The 25,379-nt window shown below is 38.9% G+C and overlaps 1 protein-coding gene across 1 annotated transcript in view; it reads right to left on the reverse strand.

The window, feature by feature from the left end:
- The window catches only part of HABP4 (hyaluronan binding protein 4), a 60,780-nt gene that overhangs the window by 22,991 nt on the left and 12,410 nt on the right, over window positions 1-25,379 (reverse strand). The window contains exons 3-5 of the mRNA XM_037798226.1: window positions 19,697-19,858; window positions 19,406-19,474; window positions 15,715-15,798 (exon numbers count right to left, since the gene is read on the reverse strand). Of these exons, the coding sequence (XP_037654154.1) occupies window positions 15,715-15,798; window positions 19,406-19,474; window positions 19,697-19,858 (315 nt within the window). The remainder of the gene's footprint in view (window positions 1-15,714; window positions 15,799-19,405; window positions 19,475-19,696; window positions 19,859-25,379) is intronic.

Genomic DNA, 25,379 nt, shown 5'->3' on the forward strand with positions numbered 1-25,379 from the left:
CAAAACCACAATGAGATATCATTTAATGCTTATTAGAATGGCCACTATTAAACAAACAGAAAACTAGAAGTGTTGGAGAGGAGGTGGAGAAACAGGAGCATTTTTTCACTGCTGGTGGGAATGTAAAATGGTACAGTCACTGTGGAAGACAGTTTGGCAGTTCCTCAGGAAGTTAAGTATAGAACTGCCATATGATCCAGCAATCCCATTACTAGATACATACTCAGAAGAACTGAAAACAGGGATGCCAACAGACGTTTGCACACTGATGTTCATAGTAGCATTATTCACAATTGCCAAAATATGGAAACAACCCAAATGTCAATCAACTGATGAGTGGATAAACAAAATGTGGTAATACATATACAAAGGGATATTATTCATCTGTAAGAAGAAATGAAGTCCTGATGCATGTGACAACATGGATGAACCTTGAGGACATGATGAATGAAATAAGCCAGACACAAAAAGACAAATATGATCTCACTAATATGAACTAAATAATGAACATACTCATGGAGTTAATATCTAGAATATAGGTTACAGAAGATAGAATAAGGGTAGAGAATGGGGAGATGCTTAATTTGTGCAGAATTTTTAATAAGGTTGATTGTAAATGTTTGGAAATGAAAGAAGTGATCATAGCACATTACTGTGAGTGCAATTAACAACACTGAATTATAGTTGTGAATGTGGTTGAAAGGGGGAAGTTTAGGGTCATATATGTCACTAGAAGGAAAGCTAGAGGACAAAACATGGGACTATACAACATAGTGAACCCTGTTTTGGACAAGGTGGTTAATAGTACAAATATAAGAATGGTGTTCCATGAACTATAAAAATGTGTGTCACTTTTATAAGGTGTTAATAATAGAGTGGTACATGGGAGAAATGCACGTAATGCAAACTATGGACTGTAACAGTAATATTACAATATTCTTCCATCAATTGTAACAAAGGTACCAGACCAATGCCAAATTGTTGATAATAGGGGATATAGGATGTATAGAACTTTTCTTTTTGGAGCAATGAAAATGTTCTAAAATTGACCGTGGTGATGAAAACACAACGCTGGATTATACTGAGTCACTGATTTACATGCTGAATAGATTGTATGGTATGTGAATAAAACTACTTTTAAAAAAACAATAAAAAAACATATGCAACGTCACCGTTGCCGCCACCACCACCACCACACACATACACACACACACATACACACAAAGGAATGAAGTACTGATGTAAGCTACAATGTGGATGAACCTCAAAAACATCATGCTAAGTCAGAGAAGCCAGACACAAAGGGTCATATATTGTATGAAATATCCAGAATAGGTAAATCCAATGTAGACTGATGACTGCCAGAGGCTGGTGGGGAGGGAAGAATGGAGAGTGACTGCTTAATGGGTACACAGTTTTCTTTTGGGGTGATGAAAGTATTTTTAAAGTAGATAGAGGTGATGGTTGCACAATATTGTGGATGAGCTAAATGTTACTGAATTGTTACACTTTAAAATGATTGTGTGTTGCGTAAATTTCACAATTAAAAAAAAAATCATTATCATGGCATTCTCCCACTCAGAAACCTTCAATAAAAGGCTTTCTCCCGGCCCCCGCTCTGCTTCCCGAAGGCCGCAAGTGCCGGCAATTCCAACCCTATGTGGCCTTGGCTCATAGCCCCTTCGCACCATGGTCATGCAGCAACCAAAGCCAGACAGACAAACAGAAGTGCAAGCAGTAAGGAGTCCTTCTTGAGTCACTCAAGGATTTTGCCCTAGTGATTCTTCCCTGTTACCTCCACCATCCATTTTTCCTTCTTTAATTGTATCATTCTCTTGGACGTGTGCTATTCTCATATTATTTTCCTGATTTTTTTCAAAATCCTCTCTACCCCATTTTTCCGTCCAGCTAAGGATTCATTTCTCTGCTCCCCTTTAGATTAACACTCTCTAAAAGAGATTTTTTTACTTGCCATCTGGAATACTCACCTTCTGCCTGGGCACTGTCTGTGGTTCACTCCCTCAGCTCCAAGCCCTCACCTGAATGGCACTGTCTCAGCAACAACTACTCCTATTTAATATCCCCACATAACATACTTCTGAGCCCCAAGCACTCCCAGCTCTCCTTCCTTTGCTGTTTCACACTAATCAGCACATTCTAACATACTACTTAATCATTGTTTTATATTGTATGTCTCTCATCCCACTAGAATGTAAGCTCCATGAGGCAAGAAATGGTCTGTTTGGGTGGTTAACTCATTTGCAGTAACTAGAACAGTGCCTGCTTATAACTGGCACTAAAATATTTGTTATGAATAAATAAATTAATATGAAGTAGGAGCAAGATGGCGGACTGGTGAGCTGTATGTTTTAGCTACTCCTCCAGGAAAGTAGGTAGAAAGCCAGGAACTGCGTGGACTGGACACCACAGAGCAATCTGACTTTGGGCATACTTCATACAACACTCATGAAAACGTGGAACTGCTGAGATCAGCGAAATCTGTAAGTTTTTGCAGCCAGGGGACCCGCACCCCTCCCTGCCAGGCTCAGTCCCGTGGGAGGAGGGGCTGTCAGCTCCGGGAAGGAGAAGGGAGAACTGCAGTGGCAGCCCTTATCGGAAACTCACTCTACTGATCCAAACTCCAACCATAGACAGACTGAGACCAGAAACCAGAGAATCTGAGAGCAGCCAGCCCAGCAGAGGGGAGACCGGCATAGAAAAAAAACAACACGAAAAACTCCAAAATAAAAGCGGAGGATTTCTGGAGTTCTGGTGAACATAGAAAGGGGAAGGACAGAGCTCAGGCCCTGAGGCGCATATGCAAATCCCGAAGAAAAGATTATCTCTCTGCCCTGTGGACCTTTCCTTAATGGCCCTGGTTGCTTTGTCTCTTAGCATTTCAATAACCCATTAGATCTCTGAGGAGGGCCCTTTTTTTTTTTTTTTTTTAATCCTTTTTTCTTTTTCTAAAACAATTACTCTAAGAAGCCCAATACAGAAAGCTTCAAAGACTTGCAATTTGGGCAGGTCAAGTCAAGAGCAGAACTAAGAGAGCTCTGAGACAAAAGGCAATAATCCAGTGGCTGAGAAAATTCACTAAACACCACAACTTCCCAAGAAAAGGGGGGTGTCCGCTCACAGCCATCATCCTGGTGGACGGGAAACACTCCTGCCCATCGCCGGCCCAATAGCCCAGAGCTGCCCCAGACAACCCAGTATGACAGAAGTGCTTCATATAACAGGCACACACCACAAAACTGGGCGTGGATATTAGCCTTCCCTGCAACCTCAGCTGATTGTCCCAGAGTTGGGAAGGTGGAGCAGTGTGAATTAACAAAGCCCCATTCAGCCATCATTTCAGCAGACTGGGAGCCTCCCTACACAGCCCAGCAGCCCAGAACTGCCCTGGGAGGACGGCACTCACCTGTGACATAGCACAGTCATCCCTCAACAGAGGACCTGGGGTGCACAGCCCGGAAGAGGGGCCCACTTGCAAGTCTCAGGAGCCATAAGCCAATACCAAGGACTTGTGGGTCAGTGGCAGAGACAAACTGTGGCAGGACTGAACTGAAGGATTAGACTATTGCAGCAGCTTTAAAACTCCAGGATCACCAGGGAGATTTGATTGTTAGGGCCACCCCCCCTCCCTGACTGCCCAGAAACACGCCCCATATACAGGGCAGGCAACACCAACTACACACGCAAGCTTGGTACACCAATTGGACCCCACAAGACTCACTCCCCCACTCACCAAAAAGGCTAAGCAGGGGAGAACTGGCTTGTGGAGAACAGGTGGCTCGTGGACGCCACCTGCTGGTTAGAGAAAGTGTACTCCACGAAGCTGTAGATCTGATAAATTAGAGATAAGGACTTCAATTGGTCTACAAATCCTAAAAGAACCCTATCAAGTTCAGCAAATGCCACGAACCCAAAAACAACAGAAAATTATAAAGCATATAAAAAAACCAGACGATATGGATAACCCAAGCCCAAGCACCCAAATCAAAAGATCAGAAGAGACATAGCACCTAGAGCAGCTACTCAAAGAACTAAAGATGAACAATGAGACCATAGTACGGGAGACAAAGGAAATCAAGAAGACCCTAGAAGAGCATAAAGAAGACATTGCAAGACTAAATAAAAAAATGGATGATCTTATGGAAATTAAAGAAACTGTTGACCAAATTAAAAAGATTCTGGACACTCATAGTACAAGACTAGAGGAAGTTGAACAACGAATCAGTGACCTGGAAGATGACAGAATGGAAAATGAAAGCATAAAAGAAAGAATGGGGAAAAAAATTGAAAAAATCGAAATGGACCTCAGGGATATGATAGATAATATGAAACGTCCGAATATAAGACTCATTGGTGTCCCAGAAGGGGAAGAAAAGGGTAAAGGTCTAGGAAGAGTATTCAAAGAAATTGTTGGGGAAAACTTCCCAAATCTTCTTAACAACATAAATACACAAATCATAAATGCTCACCGAACTCCAAATAGAATAAATCCAAATAAACCCACTCCAAGACATATACTGATCACACTGTCAAACACAGAAGAGAAGGAGCAAGTTCTGAAAGCAGCAAGAGAAAAGCAATTCACCACATACAAAGGAAACAGCATAAGACTAAGTAGTGACTACTCAGCAGCCACCATGGAGGCAAGAAGGCAGTGGCACGATATATTTAAAATTCTGAGTGAGAAAAATTTCCAGCCAAGAATACTTTATCCAGCAAAGCTCTCCTTCAAATTTGAGGGAGAGCTTCAATTTTTCACAAACAAATGCTGAGAGAATTTGCTAACAAGAGACCTGCCCTACTGGAGACACTAAAGGGAGCCCTACAGACAGAGAAACAAAGAAAGGACAGAGAGACTTGGAGAAAGGTTCAGTACTAAAGAGATTCGCTATGGGTACAATAAAGGATATTAATAGACAGAGGGGAAAAATATGACAAACATAAACCAAAGGATAAGATGGCTGATTCAAGAAATGCCTTCACGGTTATAACGTTGAATGTAAATGGATTAAACTCCCCAATTAAAAGATATAGATTTGCAGAATGGATCAAAAAAAAATGAACCATCAATATGTTGCATACAAGAGACTCATCTTAGACACAGGGACACAAAGAAACTGAAAGTGAAAGGATGGAAAAAAATATTTCATTCAAGCTACAGCCAAAAGAAAGCAGGTGTAGCAATATTAATCTCAGATAAAATAGACTTCAAATGCAGGGATGTTTTGAGAGACAAAGAAGGCCACTACATACTAATAAAAGGGGCAATTCAACAAGAAGAAATAACAATCATAAATGTCTATGCACCCAATCAAGGTGCCACAAAATACATGAGAGAAACACTGGCAAAACTAAAGGAAGCAATTGATGTTTCCACAATAATTGTGGGAGACTTCAACACATCACTCTCTCCTATAGATAGATCAACCAGACAGAAGACCAATAAGGAAATTGAAAACCTAAACAATCTGATAAATGAATTAGATTTAACAGACATATACAGGACATTACATCCCAAATCACCAGGATACACGTACTTTTCTAGTGCTCATGGAACTTTCTCCAGAATAGATCATATGCTGGGACATAAAACAAGCCTCAATAAATTTAAAAAGATTGACATTATTCAAAGCACATTCTCTGACCACAATGGAATACAATTAGAAGTCAATAACCATCAGAGACTTAGAAAATTCACAAATACCTGGAGGTTAAACAACATACTCCTAAACAATCAGTGGGTTAAAGAAAAAATAGCAAGAGAAATTGCTAAATATATAGAGACGAATGAAAATGAGAACACAACATACCAAAACCTATGGGATGCAGCAAAAGTAGTGCTGAGGGGGAAATTTATAGCACTAAACGCATATATTAAAAAGGAAGAAAGAGCCAAAATCAAAGAACTAATGGATCAACGGAAGAAGCTAGAAAATGAACAGCAAACCAATCCTAAACCAAGTAGAAGAAAAGAAATAACAAGGATTAAAGCAGAAATAAATGACATAGAGAACAAAAAAACAATAGAGAGGATAAATATCACCAAAAGTTGGTTCTTTGAGAAGATCAACAAGAATGACAAGCCCCTAGCTAGACTGACAAAATCAAAAAGAGAGAAGACCCATATAAACAAAATAATGAATGAAAAAGGTGACATAACTGCAGATCCTGAAGAAATTAAAAAAATTATAAGAGGATACTATAAACAACTGTATGGCAACAAACCAGATAATGTAGAAGAAATGGACAATTTCCTGGAAACATATGAACAACCTAGACTGACCAGAGAAGAAATAGAAGACCTCAACCAACCCAACACAAGCAAAGAGATCCAATCAGTCATCAAAAATCTTCCCACAAATAAATGCCCAGGGCCAGATGGCTTCACAGGGGAATTCTACCAAACTTTCCAGAAAGAACTGACACCAATCTTACTCAAACTCTTTCAAAACACTGAGGAAAATGGAACACTACCTAACTCATTTTATGAAGCTAACATCAATCTAATACCAAAACCAGGCAAAGATGCTACAAAAAAGGAAAACTACCGGCCAATCTCCCTAATGAATACAGATGCAAAAATCCTCAACAAAATACTTGCAAATCGAATCCAAAGACACATTAAAAAAATCATACACCATGACCAAGTGGGGTTCATTCCAGGCATGCAAGGATGGTTCAACATAAGAAAATCAATCAATGTATTACAACACATTAACAAATCAACAGGGAAAAATCAATTGATCATCTCAATAGATGCTGAAAAAGCATTTGACAAAATCCAACATCCCTTTTTGATAAAAACACTTCAAAAGGTAGGAATTGAAGGAAACTTCCTCAACATGATAAAGAGCATATATGAAAAACCCACAGCCAGCATAGTACTCAATGGTGAGAGACTGAAAGCCTTCCCTCTAAGATCAGGAACAAGACAAGGATGCCCGCTGTCACCACTGTTATTCAACATTGTGCTGGAAGTGCTAGCCAGGGCAATCAGGCAAGACAAAGAAATAAAAGGCATCCAAATTGGAAAAGAAGAAGTAAAACTCTCATTGTTTGCAGATGATATGATCTTATATCTAGAAAACCCTGAGAAATCGACGATACAGCTGCTAGAGCTAATAAACAAATTTAGCAAAGTAGTGGGATACAAGATTAATGTACATAAGTCAGTAATGTTTCTATATGCTAGAAATGAACAAACTGAAGAGACACTCAAGAAAAAGATACCATTTTCAATAGCAACTAAAAAAATCAAGTACCTAGGAATAAACTTAACCAAAGATGTAAAAGACCTATACAAAGAAAACTACATAACTCTACTAAAAGAAATAGAAGAGGACCTTAAAAGATGGAAAAATATTCCATGTTCATGGATAGGAAGACTAAATGTCATTAAGATGTCAATTCTACCCAAGCTCATCTACAGATTCAATGCAATCCCAATCAAAATTCCAACAACCTACTTTGCAGACTTGGAAAAGCTAGTTATCAAATTTATTTGGAAAGGGAAGATGCCTCGAATTGCTAAAGACACTCTAAAAAAGAAAAACGAAGTGAGAGGACCTACACTCCCTGACTTCGAAGCTTATTATAAAGCCACAGTTGCCAAAACAGCATGGTACTGGCACAAAGATAGACATATAGATCAATGGAATCGAATTGAGAATTCAGAGATAGACCCTCAGATCTATGGCCGACTGATCTTTGATAAGGCCCCCAAAGTCACTGAACTGAGTCATAATGGTCTTTTCAACAAATGGGGCTGGGAGAGTTGGATATCCATATCCAAAAGAATGAAAGAGGACCCTTACCTCACCCCCTACACAAAAATTAACTCAAAATGGACCAAAGATCTCAATATAAAAGAAAGTACCATAAAACTCCTAGAAGATAATGTAGGAAAACATCTTCAAGACCTTGTATTAGGCAGCCACTTCCTAGACTTTACACCCAAAGCACAAGTAACAAAAGAGAAAATAGATAAATGGGAACTCCTCAAGCTTAGAAGTTTCTGCACCTCAAAGGAATTTCTCAAAAAGGTAAAGACGCAGCCAACTCAATGGGAAAAAATTTTTGGAAACCATGTATCTGACAAAAGACTGATATCTTGCATATATAAAGAAATCCTACAACTCAATGACAATAGTACAGTCGGCCCAATTATAAAATGGGCAAAAGATATGAAAAGACAGTTCTCTGAAGAGGAAATACAAATGGCCAAGAAACACATGAAAAAATGTTCAGCTTCACTAGCTATTAGAGAGATGCAAATTAAGACCACAATGAGATAACATCTGACACCGGTTAGAATGGCTGCCATTAAACAAACAGGAAACTACAAATGCTGGAGGGGATGTGGAGAAATTGGAACTCTTACTCATTGTTGGTGGGACTGTATAATGGTTCAGCCACTCTGGAAGTCAGTCTGGCAGTTCCTTAGAAAACTAGATATAGAGTTACCATTCGATCCAGCGACTGCACTTCTCGGTATATACCCGGAAGATTGGAAAGCAGTGACACGAACAGATATCTGCACGCCAATGTTCATAGCAGCATTATTCACAATTGCCAAGAGATGGAAACAACCCAAATGTCCTTCAACAGATGAGTGGATAAATAAAATGTGGTATATACACACGATGGAATACTACGCGGCAGTAAGAAGGAACGACCTCGTGAAACATATGAGAACATGGATGAACCTTGAAGACATAATGCTGAGCAAAATAAGCCAGGCACAAAAAGAGAAATATTATATGCTACCACTAATGTGAACTTTGAGAAATGTAAAACAAATGGTTTATAATGTAGAATATAGGGGAACTAGCAATAGAGAGCAATTAAGGAAGGGGGAACAATAATCCAAGAAGAACAGATAAGCTATTTAACGTTCTGGGGATGCCCAGGAATGACTATGGTCTGTTAATTTCTGATGGATATAGTAGGAACAAGTTCACAGAAATGTTGCTATATTATGTAACTTTCTTGGGGTAAAGTAGGAACATGTTGGAAGTTAAGCAGTTATCTTAGGTTAGTTGTCTTTTTCTTACTCCCTTGTTATGGTCTCTTTCAAATGTTCTTTCATTGCATGCTTGTTTTCTTTTTAACTTTTTTTTCATACAGTTGATTTAAAAAAGAAGGGAAAGTTAAAAGAAAAAAAAGAAAAACAAGGAAAAAAAAAAGATGTAGTGCCCCCTTGAGGAGCCTGTGGAGAATGCAGGGGTATTGGCCTACCCCACCTCGATGGTTGCTAACATGACCACAGACATATGGGACTGGTGGTTTGATGGGTTGAGCCCTCTACCATAGGTTTTACCCTTGGGAAGATGGTTGCTGCAAAGGAGAGGCTAGGCCTCCCTATGGTTGTGCCTAAGAGCCTCCTCCCGAATACCTCTTTGTTGCTCAGATGTGGCCCTCTCTCTCTGGCTAAGCCAACTTGAAAGGTGAAATCACTGCCCTCCCCCCTACGTGGGATCAGACACCCAGGGGAGTGAATCTCCCTAGCAACGTGGAATATGACTCCCAGGGAGGAATGTAGACCTGGCATCGTGGGACGGAGAACATCTTCTTGACCAAAAGGGGGATGTGAAAGGAAATGAAATAAGCTTCAGTGGCAGAGAGATTCCAAAAGGAGCCGAGAGGTCACTCTGGTGGGCACTCTTATGCACACTTTAGACAACCCTTTTTAGGTTCTAAAGAATTGGGGTAGCTGGTGGTGGATACCTGAAACTATCAAACTACAACCCAGAACCCATGAATCTCGAAGACAGTTGTATAAAAATGTAGCTTATGAGGGGTGACAGTGGGATTGGGAAAGCCATAAGGACCACACTCCACTTTGTCTAGTTTATGGATGGATGAGTAGAAAAATAGGGGAAGGAAACAAACAGACAAAGGTACCCAGTGTTCTTTTTTACTTCAATTGCTCTTTTTCACTCTAATTATTATTCTTGTTATTTTTGTGTGTGTGCTAATGAAGGTGTCAGGGATTGATTTAGGTGATGAATGTACAACTATGTAATGGTACCGTAAACAATCGAAAGTACGATTTGTTTTGTATGACTGCGTGGTATGTGAATATATCTCAATAAAATGAAGATTAAAAAAAATTAATATGAAGTGTTGGCTGTGTTTTAAAATATAACGTATCTTAAAAAAAACTTTCTCTTTCAGAAAAACAAAAAACAAACAAAAAAAAACAAAAAGAAGAGATGTATAACTAATCCTTCAATTCCAAGAAAGACTAATGCAAGTGTGCTTCTGACAACTATTAGAGCCTCATAGCTATTATCCCTGTAAATTAACACCCTACTCTTATGTAATTCAAAGACCTTCACAGTCCTTGATCTATTGTCAAAAACCTTGGGAGAGAATTTTCTATCAAAGCTGCTTCTGGATATAAGGTTGCCAGATCTATGACTTGTAATTTGAACACTGCTGTATGCAAATTTGATCGTTATTTTTTTTTCTAAAAGAGTGAAATCATCAAATAAATAGAACTAGCTTAACAATAGTTACCTTTATTTAGAAAAAAATGGGATAATTAGAGCTAACGTTGACTGTAAGCTTACTTTATATGCCAGATGCTATTTGAAGGGCTTTATATTAATTATCTCAGAATAATGAATTCCATGAATTAGATACAATTAATAGCTCCATTTTACAAGTAAAAAAGCTGAGGCAGAGAGAGGTTATACCACTAGTTAATAAATGGAAGGGCCAAGCTTCAAATCCAGTCATTTTATCTCCAAAGCCCTCACTCAACCTCTATGATAGAAGATACATATGTACCAAGCAAACACAGAAAACATCAAATTCCAAAGTCCAAATTTTCATTCAAGCAATACACTTGGATATGTGAAAGAGCACAGTGAATCAAAGTGAGTTCTAGAAATAAAACTTTCCCAACTAGATATGACTGGGGAAGTGCTGTGACCCAACATGTCCTCCTACTTCCTTCCAAAATACTGAAAGGGAAGTGGATTTCATGATAAATTTTGAACTCCTCAGTAGTATGCTCTATAAATTTTTAAAAGCTGTTTGTCGTCTTTTATGAAAATTCAATACACAAAAACCTAAACTGTCTAAGCAAATACATTTGGAAGCAATGACAACTGAAAATAATTCATTGCAGATATTTTGTAATGACGCTTCCTTGACATTTTCTTTTCATAAAGAATGTTTTATTTTTAAGGAAGGAAGGGACTGTTGCTCCCCTGTACTGATAAGGAAATTCTTGGTGATCCCGGCAGCTCTTCCTCATCCCTATAGAACCAAGTTATAGTTGTCGTGGTGGTTTGAAGCTGTATGTACCCCAGAAAAACATCTTCTTAAACTTAATCCATTCCTGTGGGTGTGGACCCATTGTAAGTAGAACTTTTGATGAGGTTTCTTCAGTTAAGGTGTGACCCACGTCAATCAGGATGGGTCTTAATCCTGTTACTGGAGTCCTTTTTAAGCAGAATGAGATTCAGACACAGAGGAAGAAAGCCACATGGAGCAGCCAGAAGCTGGAAGACAATGGAAGCTAGAAGAAAAAGCAGATGCCAGAAGAAACCGTGATGTGCTCTGCCACATGAAAGAAAAGCCAAGGACCAAGGATCACCAGCAGCCAGCCCCAGAATGTGAGAATCTTTGGGGAGAAAGCATCACCTTGATGATGTCTTGATTTTGGACTTCTCCTAACCTCAAAACTGTGAGCCAATAAATTCCCACTGTTAAAGCCAACTCATTGCACAGTATTTGTTTTAGCAGCCAAGAATCTAAAACCTTAGTGTAAATGGCGGCTTTGACAATTCCCATCATTCCCTACAGCTAAGAGCATGAACGCCGGCACCACAATACCTGGTTCCAATTCTGGTTCTGCCACTATTAGCAGGAGGCCTTAGGCAAGCTCTTAACCTTTATGTCTCAGTTTGAGAATAAAAGTAATACCTCCTCCTTCATTCATGGAATAGTAGAAGAACAAATGAGGTAATACATGGAAGCATTTAGAGCAGTTCCTGGCACACAACAAATGCTCTATAAATGTTAGATTTATTCTTAAAACAAAATACCAGAAAACTGTCACATTACAATACTATGTCACAAGGAACATTTAATATTTCTGTAAATGAAAGAAGGAAGGAAAAAAGGAAGAATAGACATAGCATATATAATTAGCAGTGAAATGTGTCAATAAAATTGCAGGAAATATATGTCCTTTGGGTTGTATGTCTGAACATAAGCAAGGTATATTGAATCCATCTACCAAGAAGTTCTAAAGCTGAGAGGTATACTCAATACACACTTTGGCTGAATGCCGAAAGCTTGAATATTAAACCAATATTCAGACAAAGCTGAGGCAGCCAGAGAGTATCACCATCATAGAATGTATTTCTGGAATAGAAGCCTAATTTTTAAATATATATAAAAAATTATAATTGTACTAATAAAAATCTTAGTAATAATTTCAAAGTTTGATAAGGCAGTGCAGGAACAAGAATTTCTCAGTATAGCAGCTGTTAGACTGCCCCTGCAATCGGTTGCTGCCTTGTACGCCTGCAATTCTAAACTGATGTTGGTTTCAACTAAGGTCAGCAGAGAAGTAAGAAATTTTCTGGCTAGCTTTGCTAGGATACTGCCAAAAGTGATAATGCCAGAACGTTATTAAGCAGTGTTTTGTCTTTCAGAATGACTGATTTAGAATTATTTTGTCTAATATGAATACTAGAGTCCCTCAATCAATTCTACAGACAAGAATTATGCTATAATTTGCTGCCTTATGTTACATTAATTTTTATAAACATTTTTGGCTCAAAGAGGATGTAATGTTTTCCTGAAAGCACCTAGTTAACTCACTTTCTCAACATTCATATAAACTGTTAATCTATTTCCTTTGTTAGCTCACTCTCAATATTCATGTGAACTATTTCTATAGCTAAATGCATTTCTTAATTGTTTTGAATAGTAAATTGATAGCTTTCACAATCAGTCATTGTAGCATTTTATTCTTGCAACAAGTAGCAAATATTAATATAGCACTAACCGCATGCTAGGCACCGCTTTAAGCAACACACACTCACGCATACTCAATCCTCAGAACAACCCTACGATGTATGTGCTATTATTATTCCCACTTTACAGATGAAGAAAACGGAGGCACAGACAGATTAAATAATTTGTCCAAACCAGTAAATGGCAGAGCTAGGATTTCAACTCTGCAATCTGGCACTGATCAGACGGTTAGCATGCAGGAGGCCCTGTTAGGAGCTAGAGCAGTGGTCCATATGACAGGAGCTTAGAATATGGTGGTGAGTGGAGACAGTGGATATCTGGGAGGTACGACTCACCAGGCCTGAGTTGGTGTACTCCACCTCCTGCCGCCCCCCAACCTCTGTCCTCATCAGATGTTAACACCTTGTGGAAGGCATCACTGTCTATCTAGGTGCACACACCAGAAACCTAGGAGCCATCCTTGGAACTTCGTGCACTGAACCACCAAACACACTGCCTCTTGGCATCTGAGGATGAGTAAGGGTTAAAAAGGGAAGGGCCAAGGGGACTTAGAGGAGAGGTACAGAAAGCAGGGGAACAGTACTTGCAAAGCTCTAGGGCTTGTTGGGGGGTAGAGGTAGGTAAAAGCACGCTTGAGAACATGAAATAAGGGCCACATGGTGAATCCCACAGAAAGGACAAGTGTAGGTCAAAACCTAGAGCAGAGGCAGGGCCAGTTCAGGATTTGCAGGGCAGGCTGAGTATCATCGTGAGAGAGGGCTCTTAGGCAAGAGGTGGGGGCATAACAATCAGACTGCCAGTCTGAAAACCATTTGGTGTGGTGAATAGATCAGACGGTTAGCATGCAGGAGGCCCTGTTAGGAGCTAGAGCAGTGGTCCATATGACAGGAGCTTAGAATATGGTGGTGAGTGGAGACAGTGGATATCTGGGAGGTACGAATCACCAGGGCTTGGTGAAGGACTGGGTCTGGGGGAGGAAGGAGCCACAAAGAGGGAAGTTCCAAGGATGACTCCTAGGTTTCTGGTGTGTGCACCTAGATAGACAGTGATGCCTTCCACAAGGTGTTAACATCTGATGAGGACAGAGGTTGTGGGGCGGCAGGAGGTGGAATACACCAGCTCAGGCCTGGACATTTGGAGTAGGAGGTGCATTTGGGACATCTAAGTGGAGGTGGCTAGTACTAGCTGGATATACAGGCCTGGAGCCTAGCCTGGAGGTTAGAGCCAGAGGTAAACATTCTGGAGTCAGTGTATAAGGAATTTAAGACACAAGTGTACAGGAAATGCCTAGAAAGAGAAGCTAGAGTACAGGGAGAAGAGGGCCTCAGCATTTTAAAAGGCCTGGAAAAGGCTACAAAGAAGACTGAAAAGGAGGAGCTGAGAAGCCAGAGGAAAACTTGGAAAGTAGCATGATCACAGAAACCAAGGGGCAGGGGGTGTTTAAGAAGAAACCTAAGAGTCAAATGTTTCTGAGAAGTCAAGGAAGATAAGGGCTAGAGACATGTGGTTATTTGTTTCAGAACAGTAATGAGGACAGAAGCCAGACTTGGAGTGAAGTGAGGAGTAAGTGAGAAGGGAGGAAATGAAGAGAGAGCAAATACAATTCTGAAACATCTTGGAATAGAGAGAGGTAGCAAAAGGAGAACTGGGGTCAAGAGAAGATTTAAAATAGGAGAGAGTAGGGTACCTTTAAAACATTGATCACAAGGTCAGAGTTGGAAGGAATGTGCTGAATATACAAAAAATGAAAGGAGCTAACCAATAGTGGGGCATTTCTGTGACGTCAGTAGAAGTCGGATGTACATCCTGAAGAGGTGGGAGGAAACACAGCACCTCTATTTTACCAGGAAGGGGGAAGCGAGGAGCGTGCAAGTGCTGGGAGACTTGGACCTTTGGGAGTCGGAGGAGGATGCTCCTATCTGCTGGCTCCTAATTTTTCTGTGACACAGGAGGCAAAGTTGTATCTGGAAAGCCCAAGAGGAGGTGTAGGGTGGGGAGGAGAGGGAAGGGTTAAATGGGGGACAATGCCAGGGCTTTGAGGCGAGAAGGAGGATTGAAACAGTCAGTGTAGAGGTGAAAAAAGAAGGGAATCCAAGTGGGGAGTTTGCTGGGTAGCAATGTGGGCTCATTTCAGAGCATCGGTAATGTAGAATTTATGGGATTCCAATCTGCCTTATTAAGTGACTTTCAGTGCTCAGCTTGGGGGTGCAGGCAGAGAGAGGGCAGGTAGTCAGGAAACATCTAATAGCAGGTTTGCCAGGTCCAAGTCCAAAAGGCAAGGGTGTTTAACAGGCAAGTGTATTTAGGGACTTGGCAAAGGTGCTAGAGATGAACCTGGGACCTGAAAAAGGAGACGGCAGATGTGCTGGGAAAACACAAAGGGGCCAAGAGACGGAGGTCTCGGAGGTCTCGACGTGAGGGCGGCTGCTCATCTCGTGCTAGGAGCACAACAGGGTGCTGGATGGAAACAAAGCTGTGGGCGGAGGACAGAGTATTTGAATTTAGACCGCGAATTAGTCATTAGTTAGGTGACATGAACTAATTACTAACAGTTCAATTATTAGTCATTAATACATTAGGAAGACCAGCCCTTTGTGAAATGGCAATGGGCAGAGCTTGCTGCTATATGAAGAGCTCCTAGAAATTGTTAAGAAAAAGACCAAGAACCCAACAGGAAAAATGAACGAGGTACCCTACTTGGCTGGAGATTCCCCGTCCAGGGGGCCCTGGGACTCCTCCACTGCTGGGGTCTCTTCCATTGGTGCAGTCGGCTCCATGTCACTGAAAAACAGCAAGACCCTCTCCAGTCACACAAATGTGTTCATGTCAATGCCTTTAAATACATTTTAATGTCATTTTTATGAAGTAAATACCCTTCGAAGACCTACTATACACATACATACATGTACCCAAATTCAAATGAAAATGAGACTATTCTTTGAGCAGTTTATACATAAAATGTTTTTCCAAAAACTTGAAAAGAAGTTTGAGAAACAGAAGTTTCCACAAATGGCCTAAAATGAAAAATAAAACCCTTATTTATTCTAAGGAATACCAAATTTTAAAAGAAGCCACAAAAATCCTCAAACTACAAGTGTAACTTTCTAGGAATATGCCACATTGAACTTTTAGAAAATGGTAAAAAAGTGGAAACAGATCTTACAAAAATGTGTGTGTGATTACAAAAACCAGTGATGACTAGTGCAGAAAAATAAGGCTTTGAAACAGACATTCATTTATACATCATCACATCTAAATACACCATCTATGGATTAAAAATGACCACATGGAAGTGTGATTCTGGAAACCTTGTGGCTCACACTTCCTTCATCCAGTGTATGGACAGATTCAGTAGAAAAATGGGGACAAAAAAGTAAATGAATAATAGGGGGAGATGGAGTGGGGAAATGGGATGTTTTGGGTGTTCTTTTTTTTACTTTTATTTTTATTATGAATTTTATTTTTATTACTTTTTTTGGAGTAATGAAAATGTTCAAAGATTGACTGTGGTGATAAATGCATAACTATATGATGATACTGTGAACAACTGATTCAACACTCTGAACGACTGTGAGCATATCTCAATAAAATTGGAAGGAAAAAAATGACTACATGAAGAAAAGTAATTTGACCTATAATACAAATGATCTTAAATTTTCCCATTTTATGATAGCATTAATTCTGTCAGACAATTACTTATTTCAAAAAAAAAGTTCCAGCAAAAGAGGTTTCATTCCCAGCAAAATGCTAAAATTAGTCAATATAAATACAGCCATTAGAAATATTTTAGAGTCTGAATGCAGAAACCAGCATCTTTTCATCCCTAGTTCAAGAAAATGCTTCATGAGGGCATTTTTAAAATTAGTCAACTTCTTAAAAAGTAAACTTAAATTACAGAATAGACTTTTATATTTAAATTATTCATATTCTTAACTCAAAGCTATTGTAATCAACTTTCTACAAACTGTTATCCAATCAAAATTTGAATCAGTAACTTTTATTTACAAAAGCCCTAAATCAAATGTGCTCCAGGGACAGTGCTGTTCTTCACACACCTGCCAGCATCTGCACGGGTTGACCCAGCAGGGCTGGTCACTGGCATTTCAGCATCCCACAGCCCTAAAGTCTAGCAGCACTAGCAGTGCCGAGTTAATCCAACTTTCTCTTTACTGCCTTGGCCATGTTAGGAGCCAAGGAGATAGAAAACAGGTTTAATGTCCCTAGTCTTTGACAATCAAAAATTATAAAAGGGCTACAAAGATCGGACGAAAGGAAAAAAGAGGCAGCTTACATAACAAAGAGAATCTATAAAACCAGCATCCTCAACCATGAACAATCCATTTTAAAGAAAAATAAATTGCTCACCTCCCCACTATTGACCTAAATTATGTTATGAATAAACATAAGACCAATGTGCTTCCAGAACCACATAACCCAAACTACAAAGCAAGTTTGAAAATTAACAACATTAATTTACTTTGACAGAGTGTTATTTTGTTGAAAGTAAACATCAATGTTGGATTTACTAGAAGATGTAGGTCCAGAACTCACACACATATTTTGACCTCAATTATGTTAATACATAATTAATTAATGTATAAGTATGTTCCACAAAATGATGTTAAACACTTCAGGACTTTGCTTCCTAGTTGAGATTGAATCAGACTTCACACTTAACCAAATATCTGACTGCAAACAGATTTTAATCACATGTTGATAACCATCTAAGTGTCTTGTTCTTCACAATAAAAGTCAGGGGTAGCATTACTGAAAATTCCATTCCTGGGTATCTATTCCACTTGGTAACAGGAAAATACCAGATGCTATACTTTTCTCATTACTGTAAATGGAAGAAAAATTCTGTTTTCAGCACAGACACTATCAAACTGTTGAAGAAAACCAATGACATCAGAAATGACTCAGTCACACCATTTTGAAAGCATCTTGCTCATAAACCAGTTATCCCTGTCTATGTTTTCAAATAGAATACTAATCTACAGCAAAACCCTCAGCCCTAAAAGGCACCGGGAAGCATGTGGCCCTCACCAGCTGTGAACACAGCACTCCCTGTGTTAGGATCACCTCTGCTTTTTATCTCATCCATCAAAAATAGCACACAAGTCTACTGTGCTACATTATTGTCAAATCAAAATCTCGATTTACTAAAGTCTTAATCTAAAAAAAACTTTCAGTAATAAATTATTCCCACCTGAGAGTTCTGACTTTACAACTCACAAACCATTTAAAAGACGAGTGTCACCTGGACATGGGGATGTGCCAGTCCACCAAGAGCACTCGGCTACCTCATCCCACAGCAGGCTCAACACCAGCCCCTCACGCTAGGCCATCGCTTGGAGCCAAAATGATTTTAAGTACAAATGCAAATTGAAATGGAGGAGTAGTATTAGATAAGGTGGCAAATCAAATGATTTAGCAGATTCACATATTCCTTTTTTTATATTATCAAAGTAAAATAACACAAAATTGAAAGATGTAATAGAGATCCACTGGAACCCCAGCTTGAGAAACACTCAACAAGTTTCCTCTTCCTTTCAAGGACAACACAGGTGTGCAATGGTGGTACATCTAATATTACATCTGACGTTACTTGGTAGATTTGTCTTTAAGAACAACAATTTAAGAAAATAACTTTATGTTAAAACCTTATATTCTTCAGAAGAAGAAAAGTAGAAATCTGGGTTCCCTCAAGATGGCAAACTTAGGGAAGCCCACCCTGCAGCACATCCTCTAGGCGGTCCCTTCTCACCCCAAGTGGCCCCAAGGTGTTCCCTACCTAGTCCATTACAGACACCAGAGGTATGGTTCCTGCGGTCATAAAATGACAGAAAAGACAGGAGAACCAGTACCTACTATAGCAGAACCTTCAAAGATCTCAGGCACCAGGAAGCCCTAAAAGAAAGGTCAAATGGGAACCTCAGGGAAAACTTGTCATCGAACTTCAATCTGTAAATGATTTTAAAAAACCAAGATGTGGTGACAAGGACCCACAAGAACTTTGGAAGGTTTCATAAAGATACATAGCATGTCCACCAAATAAAACACACAGGAATTACAAGCGTATTCTGAGGCAATGCCATGTGCAGAGGACCAGGAGATATGTGATTATCTGTCCTAACTCTGTTTGGTTAAAACAGATAAAATAAAAATAGAGCTTTAAAATCAGTTTCAAATCTAACTGCTACCTAGCAAAGCTGTTTTAAACAGTCACCTCACTGAACAGAAACTTAAAATCAGTACTACTCAAGGGCACACTCGTCTAAAGGTACTGTAGCACAACACTGACATTACGGTTTTCAAGAAAAGCAAATAACTATCCAGAACTTTCCACATGATTTAGGTTTAGAGAAGGCACCCATATGAACCGTACCTGGTGTCTTTACCAGATCCCCAGCTGCGAACTCCGCATCCACCCATGCTGTCTTCAGTTCTGGTTGAACTAAAGAGAGAAAAAAACACTTTTTCAACTGGAAACTGGTCTCCATCAGACACCAAATCAGAAAAAGTTTATCACAAAAATTGTCCCAGAATGAGCTTCCCACAAGAATGACAGCATACTAACAGGAAGTCAATTATGCTCAACATTAGCATATAACAATTAGAGTCACAACATGTATTCCCCAAATCTTAAAGTAACAACAGCATTTACAAAGAAACTTACATTTTATCATTCCCGCCATATCTTTCAAATTCTCGTTTCCCTCTCTGGTCAAAGCCATCAAAAGCTCTGTTCCCAGGACCACCTCTCCCTCTGCTTCTTGTGGCCCCTCTCGGGCCTCCACGTCCTCTCTGTGGTCTGTCTCGATCAAACCTGTCAACTGGTCTAAGAGCCAGGTATAATAAAAAATAGTTAATTGGATTAAAAGTATAAGGTCTTCTTTGAGAAAAAATTCTAGAAGGACATTATATGGCGATAGTATGCTGGAAGGAAGGGTGACTTGCATAATAAATAGCTAACTTTTCTGAGCACATACTATACCTGGTCCTTTCTGAGCATTTCAAATACAGTAATTCTCACATATTACTGTGAGAATTACTTGTATGAAATAACTAGAATGTGCAAATTAACATAGATGGAAAGTGGATTACAGGTTACCAGGGCCTGGAGGAATGGGGAATGGGGATTTAATGTTTAATGGAGGCAGAGTTTCTGTATGGGGTGATGTTTTATAATGAATAGTGGTGACGGTAGCACAACATTGTGAATGTAATTAATACCACTGAATCATAAGCTTGAAAGTGGTGAAAATGGGAAATTTTATAGATTTTTTTGTGTATATGTTAACACAGTATAAAAAATCTATAATATAAATAACTATTACCCCCATTTTACATATAAGGAAACTGAGGCACAGAGGGGTTAGATAACTTGCCCAAGGCCACACAGCAGCTAGGCAGTTGAGCCAGCACAGAGAATCAGGTCCTAGCTGGGCCTGGTACTAACCAACCCATAGTAGCGCATCCCTTTCTCTCGCCGGATCCTGTTTCCTCACTTGCAAAACAGAGGAGGTTAAAGAAATCAGAGGAGGTTAGATAAAGAAATTCTAAAGTTCATTCCAGTTCTAATATTACAACCTTTAAGTTAAATTTGGAATGTTTTATATGATATTTGGGAGGGGGTTTAAATTATACCAACTGGCAACATACGGGACTGAAAATATTAACCTGTTACAATCTTTTAACCCCATTATTCCACATCAACTTCCAAGGACAGCTCTAGACGTCTTTGTGGTTAAGCCAATAGCATCTCTTGTCTTTTTGTCATCTGACCCCTCTGCATCATTTGACACTGCCAACCACTTATTTTCCTCTGATTTTTCTGATTTTTCTTCCCCTGCTTGTCAAAAAAACAGGTAGTATCCCATTAGATAATATCCAAACATGGCATAAAATTCACAAGGAGGGAGGAATGTGGGAAGATGGCAGGTAGGAAGCTCCAGGAATCAATTCCTCCACCAAAACAACTATTGAACTGGCAGAGACTGTCTGAATCAACTACTTTGAAACTCTCGAGTCTAATGGAACACTGGGCACAGTATCCAGGGAGGAAAGAGAGGATGAGGCTGGTGAACTGCAGTAAATACCAGTGAGTTCCACCTTCTCTGCAGCAGCCATGAGGCTCCATCCCCCCAGCCTCAAGGCAGGCAGCAGTGGGGACTGCAGCTCTGGCTCCTAGCACAGCCTACTGGTGTCAGGGTGGGCATAAAGACCTAGTTCTCCAAACTCTGGGGGGTGGGAGGTGGGTACAGTCTAAATCCTGATCACTGCTTTTGATTGGCTACTTAAGATCACTGGGGGCAGCCACTGTTCCAATCCCCCTCAGGCAAAGGTGGCAGAGAATCTTAAAAACAGTAACTGTTCCTAAACTACTGAAAACAGTAACAGGTATGTAACTCCACTTCTTGCTTCTTTATAGTACTAAAGGAATGACAAACCAATGGTTTTGGACATACAAAGTACAAAGATATAATTTGAAACAACTACAAAAAAATGTGGGGTCCAGAGGGATATAGGAAAAGTATTAGTGCACAATATTGAAATCAAGTTGGTATCAAATCAAATGACTGTTATGTATTTAGGATGCTAAATTTTAACCCATGGTAACCACAAGGAAAATAAATGAAAAATATATCTACCTAGAAATGAGAAGTTGGTACAATACAAAAAAATCAAATAAATGTGAAAGTAGGCATTAACGGAAGAATTGAGGGCCAAAAAATATATGAGACTTACAAAGACTAAATAGCAAGATGGTAGAAGAAAGTCCTGCATTATCAGTAGTGACTTTAAATGTAAATGGATTAAACTCTCCAGTCAAAATGCAGAGATTGGTAGAATGGATACAAAAGCATTCCCCAATATATGCTGTGTACAAAAGACTCACTTTAAATTCAGACATAAGTATGTTGAAAGTGAAAGGATGGAAAAAAGTATGCAAGTAGTAACCAAAAGAGAGCTGGGGTAGCTATACTAATATCAGATCAAATAGACCTTAAGTCAAAAACTTATGAGGAACAAAGACAGTCATTTTAAACTAACAAAGCGGTCAACTCAACAAGAAGACCTAACATTATAAACATATATGCATCTAAAAGCAGAGCCCCAAAATATATGAAGCAACTGACAGATTTGAAGGAAGAAAGAGACAGTTCTACATTAATACTAGGAGACTTTAATACATCACTTTCAATACTGGACAACTTCTAGACAGAAGATCAATAAGTAAGTACAAGACTTGAATGACACTCTAAACCAACTAGATCTAACTGACATATATAAAACACCTCATCCAACAACAACAGAATACACATTCTTCTCAAGTGCACATGGATCATTCTCCAGGACAGACCATATCTTAGGTCACAAAACAAGTCTCAATAACTTTAAAAAAACATTGAAATCATACAATGTATCTTCTCCGACTACAACAAAATGAAGCCAGAAATCATTAACAGAAGGAGAAATGGAAAATTCACAAATACATGGAAATTAAACAATGTATTCTTAAACAACCAATGGATTAAAGAGGAAATTGGAAGCAAAATTAGGAAATACCTTGAGTCAAATGAAAACGAAAATACAACATACCAACTTATGGGATGCAGCAAAGGGAATGCTGAAAAGGAAATTTATAGCTCTGAATACTTTAAAAAAGAAGAAAGACTTTAAACCAGAGACCTGACCTCAAAACTGGAAGAACTAAAAAAAGAAGAGCAAACTAAACTCAAAGCGAGCAGAAGGAAGGAAATAACAAAGATTAGAGGTAAATGAAACAGAATAAAAACAAAACAGTAGAGAGAATCAACAAAACCAAAAGTTGGTTCTTTGAAAAGATCAATTAAATTAACAAATCTTAAGCTAGAATGACAAAGAAAAAAAGAGGATGCAAATAACTAAAATCAGAAATGCAAAGGACATTACTATTGACCCCACTGAAATAAAAAGGACCATAGGAGGATACTATGAATAACTGTACACCAACAAATTACATAACTTAGAAAATTCTTAGACAAATTCCTAGAAACACACAAACTAGCTACACTGACTCAAGAAGAAATAGAAGATCTCAACAAACTGACAACTAGTAGAGATTTAATCATTAATCAAAAACTTCCCCCAAAAGCAAAGCCCAGGACAAGATGGCTTCCCTCATGAATTTTACCAAATATCACAAGAAGAATTAACACCAATCCTGAAAAACTCTTCCAAAAAACTGAAAAGGAGAGAACACTCAGTAATTCATTCTACAGGGCAACATCATATTCAACCAAAGCAGATAAAAATACTACAAGAAAATTACAGACCAATATGTCTTATGAATATAGATGCAAAAATCCTCAACAAAATACCAACAGACCAAATCCAACAGTGCAATATAAGAATTATACACCATGATTTAGTGGGATTTATCCCAAGTATGCAAGGGTGGTTCAACATATGAAAATCAATTAATGTAATACACTTCATTAACTTAATGAAAGGAAAAAAAGAAACACATGATCATCTCAATTGCCACAGAAACAGCATTTGACAAAATCCAGCACCCGTTCTTGAAAAAAAAACACACTAGGAATAGAAGGAAGCTTCCTCAACATGATAAAAGGCATACATGAAAAATTCACAGCTAAACTGAATCGTGAAAAACTGAAAGCCTTCCCTCTAAGATCAGGAACAAAACAAGGTTGCCCACTGTCACCTCAGTTACTCAACATTGTACTGTAAGTTCTAGCCAGAGCAATTAGGCAAGAAAAAGAAATAAAAGGCATTCAAATTGGAAAGGAACAAGTGAAACTTTCCCTATTTGCAGAAGACGTGACCCTATATTCAAAAAATCCTGAAAAATCCGTAACAAGGATGCTAGAGCTAATAAACAAATTCAGCAAAGTGTTGGGGTATAAGATCAACATGCAAAAATCAGTAGTGTTTCTACACAACAGTAATGAAGATTCTGAAGCAGAAATCAAGGAAAAAATCCCATTTACAGGAGCAACTAAAAGAATAAAATATCTAATAAATCTAACCAAGGAGGTAGACCTGTACACAAAATACAGCAAAACACTGCTAAAATAAATCAAAGAAGACCTAAATAGAAGGCATTCTGTTAAGATGTCAATTCTATACACAGCAATTTTTACAGGTTCAATACAATCCCAATCAAAATTCCAACAGCTTTCTTTGCAGAAATGGAAAAGCTAATCATGAAATATACATCGAAGGATAAGAAGCCTTGAATAGCCAGTCATCTTGAAAAAGAACAAAACTGGAGGACTCATTTACAAATTTTAAACCTTATTACAAAGCCATAGTAATCAAAACAGCATGGCACTGGCACAGGGACAGACATAGATCAATGGAATTGACAGTTCAAAAATCAACCCTCACATTTATGGCCAACTGATTTTTTTTTTTTAATTCAATTTTACTGAGATATATTCACATATCATACAATCATCCACGGTGTACAATCAGTTGTTCACAGTACCATAATACATTGTGCATTCATCACCATAATCTTTTGAACATTTTCACTGCCACATACAAGAAAGAATAAGAATAAAAGTTAAAGTAAAAAAGAACACCCAAAACATCCCATACCCCCCATCTCTCCCTGTTATTCATTTACTTTTGTCCTCATTTTTCTATTCATCTGTCCATACACTGGATAAAGAGAGTGGGAGCCACAAAGTTTTCACAATTACACAATCACACAGTGTAAGCTACATAGTTATACAATCATCTTCAAGAATAAAGGCTACTGGGTTGCATTTCAACAGTTTCAGCTATTTCCTTCTAACTATTCCAACACACTAAAAACTAAAAAGGGATATCTATATAATGCATAAGAATAATCTCCATAATGGCCCCTCAACTCCATTTGAAATCTCTCAGCCACTGAAACCTTATTTTGTTTAATCTGTCTTCCCCTTTTGGTCCAAGAAGGCTTTCTCAATCTTATGATGCCAGGGCCAAGCTCATCCCCGGGAGTCATATCCCAAGTTCCCAGAGAGGTTTACATCCCTGGGAATCATATCCCATGTAGGGAGGAAGGCAGTGAGTTTACCTACAGAGTTAGCTTAGAGAGAAAGGCCACATCTGAGCAACAAAAGAGGTTCTCTGGGGATGACTCTCAGGTACAGTTTTAAGTAGGCTTAGCCTCTCCTTTGTAGTAACAAACTTCATAAGGGCAAGCCCCAAGACTGACGTCTCAGCCTTCTAAATTGGTAGCCCCCAATGCTTGTGAGAATATCACTAATTCCCCAGGTGGGGAGATTTAATACTCCCACATTTTCCCCCAGTCCTTCAAGGGGGCTTTGCAAATACATCTTTATTCTCTGTATGGCCAA

Source organism: Choloepus didactylus, chromosome 10, assembly GCF_015220235.1.
Source record: "Choloepus didactylus isolate mChoDid1 chromosome 10, mChoDid1.pri, whole genome shotgun sequence".
NCBI classification, from domain to species: Eukaryota; Metazoa; Chordata; class Mammalia; order Pilosa; family Megalonychidae; genus Choloepus; species Choloepus didactylus.